The 9325-nt window shown below is 35.2% G+C and overlaps 2 protein-coding genes across 4 annotated transcripts; one reads left to right on the top strand and one right to left on the bottom strand.

The window, feature by feature from the left end:
* Positions 1-455: 455 nt before the first annotated feature.
* LOC140049390 (uncharacterized) lies at positions 456-2062 on the top strand. 2 transcript variants are annotated; one of them, XM_072094264.1, is made up of 2 exons: positions 456-643; positions 973-2062. In XM_072094264.1, the coding sequence occupies exons 1-2, from the start codon at positions 456-458 to the stop codon at positions 1862-1864; spliced, it is 1080 nt and encodes a 359-aa protein (XP_071950365.1). In that variant the 3' UTR covers positions 1865-2062. The 2 variants fall into 2 exon arrangements, with proteins under 2 accessions (XP_071950365.1, XP_071950366.1); XM_072094265.1 differs by having other exon boundaries at positions 503-643; positions 980-2062.
* A 347-nt stretch (positions 2063-2409) lies between these two features.
* Positions 2410-4494, bottom strand: LOC140049393 (uncharacterized). Of its 2 annotated transcripts, none has more exons than XM_072094266.1 (3): positions 4295-4494; positions 2954-3361; positions 2410-2856 (listed from the first exon to the last, which is right to left on the bottom strand). In XM_072094266.1, exons 1-3 carry the CDS (start codon positions 4426-4428, stop codon positions 2541-2543), a joined length of 858 nt encoding a protein of 285 aa, XP_071950367.1. In that variant the 5' UTR covers positions 4429-4494; the 3' UTR covers positions 2410-2540. The 2 variants fall into 2 exon arrangements, with proteins under 2 accessions (XP_071950367.1, XP_071950368.1); XM_072094267.1 differs by having other exon boundaries at positions 2421-2856; positions 3680-4417.
* Positions 4495-9325: the final 4831 nt, after the last annotated feature.

Raw genomic sequence — 9325 nt, 5'->3', positions numbered from 1 at the left:
TCCTATTCAATTATAATTTGAATGGACATAATCTTAAGCTGGTTTATTTACAGATCTATACAGTAGGTTTAGTTTAGTTATAATGGGAAACTTTAGGTGAGTGCCTTTTTAACCCCATATCAACTTTATTGATTTGTGTACATATTAATCATGTTGTGTCGAAAGCTAACATCTAAGGGTAAATAGGCCCATCATATGGGTTAATAGTACATGTCAGCTCGGCAGCAGGGGTTGATAGCTGTAAATTAGGCAGGAAGCTACTTTGTTATTAGCGAGCTTTCGTTTTAGTACGGTAAACGTGCAGTACGGCCGGTTTAACCAACCGTGACCGTACTCATTTACTAGGTTCCCGTCATGTCTGTTTCTGTTTCGTTTTGTTCACGGGCGCGACGGGAACATGTGCGCGATGTATCAGGTACCATCATCAGTTGACTCGACTTTCAGCATCTTACAACATGGCGAACCTACATAGGGTACGAGATGCTCTTGTTGCTGCCTATATATCAGATGTTCTGGACGAGGAAGAATTCATTATGTTGTATAGTATGAATTCCCCAAGTAATCCTGATTTTCAGTATAAAAGTGATGAATATCAATTCAACTTGGATAAATTCAACGATGATGAATGCAACAGCTATTTCAGGTAAGCCGACCATCAGGCTAAATCAGGGTAGCACTTTATTTATCAATTTATAATCTACTACTAGGTAGGGCTAGATAACGTTAAGGCATTATAAAGCTTAAATACATTTAACATTGGTTACTAACAATTATACTTCCATATACCTTGAAGGTATTGCTTTCTTTTATGTATAGCCCTAGTAGGCTACTATACTATCTACAGAAGCTACTATTTAGTAATAAATGTTGATTAAATATTAAATTAATATATGATGCCCATAACATGTCCAGTATCATGTATGTTATCCATTATGAGATTTAAAATATACTGTGTATTATTATTTCCCTTAGATTCCAGAAAAATGATATCTACCGGCTGAAACATGCTTTGGGGGTGCCACCAACTGTAATTCTGGAGAATAAGTCGAAAATTGATGGACTTGAGGCTTTGTGCATCACACTCCAAAGGTATGCATATCCTTGTAGATATGGAGATCTTATCAAGGACTATGGACGTTCAGTACCACAGCTTTACTTGGCGTTTAAGTGGATGACCAACTACATCTTCGACATCCATAGACATCGGATCTCATCCTTAGACCAGCCATGGTTATCCCCACAACATTTACAGGAATTTGCTGAGGCAACACACACAAAGGGTGCTGCTTTGAGGAACTGTTGGGGGTTCGTTGATGGAACCGTAAGGCCAATATGCCGACCAAATCAGCATCAACAAGTTATGTATAATGGTCACAAAAGAATCCATGCCATGAAATTCCAGTCAGTGACAGCTCCCAATGGCCTCATAGCTCACCTATATGGACCTGTGGAAGGGAGGAGACATGATGCATTTCTCCTTCGTGAATCGGGTCTGTTGACAGAGCTTGAGGCCAGATCACATGATCCACAGGGAAATGTATTGTGCGTGTATGGTGATCCTGCGTACCCATTGCGCCCACAATTGCAAGCACCTTTCCCGACGGTACGGATAACACCAGAACAAGTGGCCTTCAACGCGGCAATGTCCAAAGTCAGAATTAGCGTTGAATGGCTATTTGGTGACATTGTAAATATATTTAAATTTACAGACTATAAGAAGTCTCAGAAAGTGCAATTGAGTGCATGTGGCAAAATGTACATTGTTTCTGGAATACTTACAAATGCACATACATGTGTGTATAAGAACAATACATCTGCCTATTTTGAACTTGAACCGCCATCGCTGGAAGAATATTTTCAATGAATGTATTTTTTTTCTAAATTATTGTAAATAATTGTGATAGAAGTGATATTGAATTTATTAAAAATTGTATAAATTATAAAGTAAATAACTGTTTCCATTTAAATTTAAGAAGTTATTCATATAAATATTTTTATTGTAACCATATACATATATACATTCATAAACATCTAACTGTAATACAAGAGAACCTTTAATAGATTAAAAGAAATAAAATGGTTCCAGTTTAAATAAAAATCCTGGAAAACTCTTAAACACTTAACTGTATATAACATACCAACACTAAAGATACACCTGCAATAGAACAAATATTTAGTGTATTTTTAAAATGTAAATTATTGTAATTGTGACTAAAGTGATAGCTGAATTACCGGTATTATGTTAAAACGTCGTAAGGTAAATAAATGTTTCTATTTATTGATATTGAAAAGCATGTATTAATTATATTTTGTTAATGCTCATTCATATAGAAACAAAACTTCTTTGATTTAAACTACATATTCTTTGGCATCAATGGTATTCAAAACATTCAAGATAATAATTAATAGATTGAAAGAAACAATGGTATAAGTATATATAAATAAAGGCATGCATTAATAAACACATAAATATATATAAAAACAACTATAGTAGAAAGTATATTGCACAGATTAGCACAATAAAAAAATATATCAAGGATCTAGTTTTTCTTTTCCATGGACTTAAGAAATGCCATCATCAGTGTTTGCGTTTGCTGGTTTTGATGTTGCAAGAGTTGCTGTTGTTGAAGTATTTGCTGCTGCATTTGTTGTTGTTGTTGCAGTTGTTGCTGTTGGAAGGCCTCAAATCGTCTTTCCCTTCCTCTTTCTTCTGCCCTCCTTCGTTCTTCTTCCTCTTTTTTTCTCTCCATCTCCTCCCTTCGAAGTTGCTGATCTATCTCCATTTTTTTTTGAATGATACCGATTGTGTCATTCCCACTATTCCTTCTTTTTGGTGTGTTACTTTCAACATCAAGCCTAAAAATAAATTTACAAAAATAAGAACTAAACTAAGGAAGAGGGGGATAAAAAACACTTTAATCTACCTCTACATTTTACATAAATTTGGTATTACCTTTTCCGCGTTTCTCCAAATGTTTCACATGCACGTTTTCTCATTTCTGCACCATCAGCCTTTTTCTTCTCTTCATCTCCTCTTTCCTTTGGTAACATTTCTATATCCTCCTCTTCTTGGATGAATTCTTCAATACTTTCCCTTATTTGCTTTTCCTCATCTGTCTCCTCCACTGCAATTCCACTGGCTGCCTTTTCTTTGTTATTTTTTCCTTTCACCTTATCCATCAAATTAGATATGCGATCTCGCACTGCCCGCCTGTCAACTTTGTATTCACGGGCCTTCATTGCATCAGCAACAGCCTGCCATGCCTTTCCCCGCTCAGTTGTGCCCTTCTTGGACTGAAAAGGTCTAGCCAAGATTACTTCTCCTATTAGGATTTGATCCTTTTGGTTGTCCCAGATCATGCTGAAATAAATAATAAAATCACATAATTTATGATAGTGTTTTTTAATGTAATATTTTTCTCATCAATTCAGTGTAGGAGTTTTTAATCTAATGAAGTAATAAATGAAAATAAATAATATAGCTTGAATGAACTATCCACTTTATACAATTAATCATGCTAATATTGATTGACATTGATAACACATTTATTTCAGACTGAAAAAAGCATACTATTATATAATATTATATGTTTTGTGCATACAAAAAAAAAGTTTACAATTATAATAATATATTAAAATAAATGTAAAAAAGTGAGCACTATTGAATTATCTAACTAACCGGTTTGTACTCTTTTTTGTCTTAATTTCTTCTGCCTGTTTTGAAAAAAAAATAAATAAAAAATCAAGATAAAAATAATAAAATGTACACAAGCTTATCTACATATATCTTATATTGTATGACAATAAGATAAATACTTTAAGCTACATTGGCAGGGAGTTGTTATAAATCTAATAAAGTAAACAACTCCTTTGTTTTAAGCAAAGCAGGATTGAATTGAAGATAATTTGATTAGCTAGTTTTTATCAATATTATTGAACTTGTCATTTTCTGTCATCTTTTGAGTAGGGGGTCCTACGTATCTAGACCTCCTATTTGTGCAAGTTGTGTTTATTTGTAGGACCGTGTAGGGATAGCCTAAATGCCAGCAGCTAGGGTATCGCAGCTAGGCCCTAGGCTAGTTAGTTCGATTAGGCCACTGGTTTGCCCTCTATTATACTACTACTAGCCTAGGCTAGCTAGGCCCTAGGCCGAATCTCTAAGCCAATTTTTTTATTTTATATTTGGCATCACTGATCTAGAGCACTACATTAATGAACATTCATTTAATATGCTATAGCCTAGTCTATGTTTGATTACATAAAGCTAAAATAACGACTGATTAAACTGCTTTACCTTTGACGATACTGCTTCCATCGTGTCCTTCGTATTAAAATACACAGCTGAATGTTCGTTTCAGACAGGACGCTATTTCTTCTCACTACCGTTCTGAAATTTAGCGCTACGGCGAGTCTTAAATTTCTGCGCATGCGTAGATCACATTTCGGTTCAAATTACCGTACTGAACTACTTCCGTACTAAAACGAAAGCTCGCTATTCTCTGGCTTGTACAGTAAATCAGCAGGCGGATGATCTCATTTAGACAACGGCTGGCGGTTATCAGACAAATTTGTTACTGCGACTGTCCAAAAGCACTAAGAGCACTGTAAGTGCTAAACGAAGCCGGGATCAAGCTACAAAGTGTTACAAAGTGATCATTAAGAAGGTTTGATACTTGGCAATGTTTAGTTGTATTTTTGTAGAAGTAACATCAATTGTAGGTTTGGCAATGTGATAGGCCTTTGGTGAAATCTTAAGTTTGCATCTCCCAAAGGCATGGTCAGAGTTGCAGTCATCAGACTTTAAGCTACGGCAATGGATTATTACCTCACATAGCTGACGACGTCGTCTCACAATAATAATGGTAGAGTTGATGCCAGCGGCGAGAACGAGGATGCATCCAGGTTGTTTTGGTACAAAAAGGACCTTCAAAGTATAGGTGTTGGCAACGCAGAGACTGAGGTCAGCACATAGGCCTAATTCATTCTCTACCAACCCAATGATGTCTAATTACATTACACCAATTACATTAATCTGAGCCAATTCTAGCGTTGAAATCGCCAATGCGTGCTAAGTTGGTACCAGATGGAGTTTTGAGAATGGTTTCACTAAGAGTTTGAGAAAACATTTTTTTATTCAGCATTAATGTTGGAAAATAAGCAGATACTATGGTGATGTAACCATTTTTCAGACACGTACGCATACAATAGTCATGAGACGGGGTGATATTGCAATGGTTTGCTGAATGCAAGAAAGTAGCTTGTTATGAACAGCAAAACCAACTCCATGCTTAGGTCTCATAGTATCAGAATAACCACACCAGTAGGTGTAGTTTGCCTCCCGAATATAGCCGTTTCCATAACACATGTTTCGAAACATTACTTCCAAGACGAGAGAGTTCATGGTCAACAACAGCAGACTTTCCATGTAAACTAGCATTTCTATGAGACAGGATGCTCAAAGACCGAACATTCCAGCATCCTAAAACTAAACTAAAGGAGGAAGTAGCAGGATGTTGACACGGCCGCTCCTTCCTTGCACGCGACCATTGCCGAGTAACGACAGTCAATTATTGAGATGACCCCCGAGTTACCATTCGCTGAGAAATATTAATATTTGTCATAATAATCATTTTGACGTTGAGAGCCCAGCCATTGGAAAGTTAGTGAATGCTTGCCTAGGAAAAACACACACACCCCTGGACAACCTGTTCCAACGGAACGTATAAACGTGACGTAACAGTTAGGATAGTTAACAGCCAGATTGGTTCATTTAAAATGCTGAAACATTAGCTGCTCTATTTACGCTACAGACACAGACGTAAACCCTAGTGCATTTCAGAAAATTCAGAAGCTAACAACCATGCATGACCTTAACAGAAATTTTACCAAAGAGGAGGTAGATCTAGCTATTCATGGATTGAAGAACAACAAATCTGGACGTGACGGTATTCCACCCGAGATGTTTGAAATAGGTGGAGATGTCCTGACAACTGAGCTTGAAGTATTTAAAACATGTTGGCATTCTTCAAGGTGGTATTCCGCAAGACCTAAAGGACTCCAACATCATTAAACTCTACAAAAACAAGGGCAGCCGTCACGATTGCAATAGTTATAGGAGCATCTCCTTGCTTAACATAGCTGGTAAGATCTTTGCACGTGTACTTCTGCCTAGGCTTCACAAATTATTGCAGGTAGAGTTCTACCAGAAAGCCAATGTGGTTTCCGTCCATCCCGTTTCACAGTTGACATGGTATTTGCTCTGCAACAAATGTGTGGAACAGCAACGCCCTCTGTACAGTATGTTGTCTTTGTTGACCTGTCTTTGCCTTTGACAACGTTGGTAGGTCTGGACTCTTCTCTATCTTAAAACATTTGGGCTGTCACGATATTTTACTCTCATTATTGATTGGTTTTCACAAATATGCGGATGATGCTGCCATTGTTGCCATTTCCGAATCTGAATTACAGGCCTCTTGCAACTCCTTTATAAAGACCTGCTCGGATTTTGGAATGTTGATCAACATCGGCAAAACAGTCATCCTGGCCAGCTCAGGGCGCAGATGAAAAACCATCTAACAGTTTAATTTATGGTAAACCCGTTGTAAGGAAATGCACCTATCTCGGTTCTACAGTAAGCAGTGGCGCACCCAGGGGTGTGCCCTAGTTGCCCAGGCAACACCCTTAAGTTCATACTAAATGTTTTTTCTGCCACTAAATTAAAATGTTGATCCCATTTCATTGTATATACTGTAATCTGGGAGGTATAAAAATAAATTATTTTTATTATACCCCCTGTTGTTGTAATAATGATTGGGATTTTAATACTTTACGTTTCAAATTCAATATTTATAAAAATACATTCACATGATAAACGAATGGCCGCTAAATTGAACCGAGAAAAAATAACTACTGTATACATTTAAGGTCGTAATGGTGGTTTATGCTATTTGGTGGTTGCAGTGGGCAAATGAATATCTCCGTATTATGTTCGCAATGTACTATGACTTTGAGGAAGAGGATCGTTGTATATAGTGCCAAGTTTGTTTTTTTACATTACGTCGCAATGACTGCTAAACTCCGCGCTAAATCTGGTTATCTATTGGCGAAGGTTGCCGGATTTCCGAGAAGGAATTTCGGAATTGTTCGGGTATTGCACGAATGTAAAATCATGTTGTTTCCGTTCCGTTCCGTGGAAGATTCTAGTGTTCATGATACTGGAAATCGCTCTACTAACACTACAGACAACTTACAAGTTCTGCAAATGGATAATAAAACACACGATAGTAGGTGTTAAATATATATTTTAATGCAAATGATTTACAAATTATAAGCGTGCGTTTCATTTTATTGTTTTAAAGAATTGTAATATTTATTTAGAAAATTGATTTATTTGTAATAGCAGCAATATAATTAATAATAGAGTAAGAGCATTTTTAAACAACATGGCTATTATTTCGCCAGGTTGCAGTGCAATAACTGCCGAACAAACATTATTATTACTATAAACGGCAGATCTTAGTAGTAATAGTGTTATTGCCTTCATGAATAGCATTTATACCATTCGTTACCCAGGCCGCCTGTCGAGAGATAGTTCACCCCGCACGATCTAATTTTAAGCTGTTTAAAAGGGATGAGAGTTGAAAGATCAAAATGTCCAGGAGATTCAATCATTTCAGGCATACTAGCTAAAATACCACGATTCTGAATTATCATCTTTTATTCTGTTATATACTGTAGACCACCTAAATGAACACATTCAAATATTATAGGCCTAGATAACTAATTGATTATTGCTTGATTGTATATGTTCTGCATCCAGAATAGATTTTGCTTCGGCTAGGCCTTATTGTCATTAAAAAAAAAAGAATTAAAAAGTTTGTGATGTACAAAATAAGAACAACATAGGCCTACAGTAACTTGATGAGTTGTGAGATAGTTGTGAGATAGTTGTGAGATAGTTGTGAGATAGTTGTGAGATAGTTCCATCAAAACGTATTCATGAAAAGACAAGAAAGATAAAATAAATGCCATCTGTAAGCAAGGTAAGACTCAACGTTAAAATAACAACTGTGGTCACTTGGTATTAACTTCTTGGATATAGGTTCCAGTACATAAAAAGAAAAAATTATTATAAAGTATAAACAAAACACATAATTATTTGTATGGTTAAATTTTACAAGCTAGACTCGAACTAAAATGTGATTGCTTGTTGTACCTGAAATATTAAAACACCATATTCAATTGTTGGTGGTGAGCTTGTTTGGGTATTCATGAAAAGAAAAAAGAATGTCAACGTGTAAACAAAACAAGCATTTGTATATTTGTAAAATGTTTAATTTAACTTTAAAAGCTAAAATGGAATTTTCAAACATCAACTGTCGGTGGTTTTACCTAAAATGTTAGAGACATAATCTTGATATTAACTTCTTGGTGATGAGTTGTAGTACTTTCCGAAAAAAAAGTAAAAAATAGAATTTTAAAGTTATTTAAACAATTGTATTTGTATATAAATCGCTTATAGGCTAATTCAACTAGGTTAATTCAAACTCGAATATATATAAAATGAAAGAATTATAAATGTTTTAAACATGATAAAATTATTATTTTGGTATAACTTGTAATAAGCTCGATCAAAGCTCTAAAAGTTGCGATTGCCTTGGCTAGACTAGAGTAGTATGACGTGATTAAATGTTCATTCTTAAAATGTTGATATTGATTTGATTATGTCGTGTCGCCATCAGAAAGTATTTATTAAAAAAACAAAACAAACAATAATTATTACACACTTATAAACAAATATATGACAGTTTGGTGGATAGAGTTGTAGCTAACAATTGTGACTCTTCTTACCTAAAATGTTGATAACATCAGCTTGGTGTCGATTGTTGATGTAGTTCCCCTGACAAGTACCAATGAAAAACAAAATTAAAAAATAAACACTTTATTATTTATTGATTTTAGCTACGTGTATTAGACAGTTATAAACAAATCAATCAAAAGAAAAAACTTTGTTAGTTAGATATATATTTTACCTATGTAAGCTTATAAAAGATACACAGATTTTCCACAAAAATATTCAAAGAAATAATATTTAATTAGCGGTATTAAAAATATTTTTTTTACCTGAAATGATATATCTCCTGATCGTTTAGGGCTAGCCTACTAGGCCTAGTAGGAGCTAAGACCTACTAAGCCTTGGGCTAAGTAGGCCATATGTTATCCTATTGAATGTTAGTCGCCTGTGTTTTACCGGCGGAAAAACGGCGGGGTAAAATTCGTTTAATTTTTTTAATACTAATTTATAAGTATTGATATTAAAAGTAGG

Source organism: Antedon mediterranea, chromosome 5, assembly GCF_964355755.1.
Source record: "Antedon mediterranea chromosome 5, ecAntMedi1.1, whole genome shotgun sequence".
NCBI lineage: Eukaryota > Metazoa > Echinodermata > Crinoidea > Comatulida > Antedonidae > Antedon > Antedon mediterranea.
The sequence above is the reverse complement of the archived record's forward strand: the minus strand, read 5'-3'. Positions and strand labels throughout refer to the sequence as shown.

What these genes read in the sequence shown, in the direction of transcription:
- LOC140049393 (XM_072094266.1), bottom strand. Translation starts at nt 4,428, where the DNA reads ATGCGCAGAAATTTAAGACTCGCCGTAGCGCTAAATTTCAGAACGGTA. An exon ending in TGGAAGCAGTATCGTCAAAG is followed by an intron (nt 3,362 to 4,294) that starts GTAAAGCAGTTT and finishes TATTTATTTCAG; the next exon opens with CATGATCTGGGACAACCAAA. An exon ending in TTTGGAGAAACGCGGAAAAG is followed by an intron (nt 2,857 to 2,953) that starts GTAATACCAAAT and finishes ATTTATTTTTAG; the next exon opens with GCTTGATGTTGAAAGTAACA.
- LOC140049390 (XM_072094264.1), top strand. Translation starts at nt 456, where the DNA reads ATGGCGAACCTACATAGGGTACGAGATGCTCTTGTTGCTGCCTATATA. An exon ending in GAATGCAACAGCTATTTCAG is followed by an intron (nt 644 to 972) that starts GTAAGCCGACCA and finishes TATTTCCCTTAG; the next exon opens with ATTCCAGAAAAATGATATCT.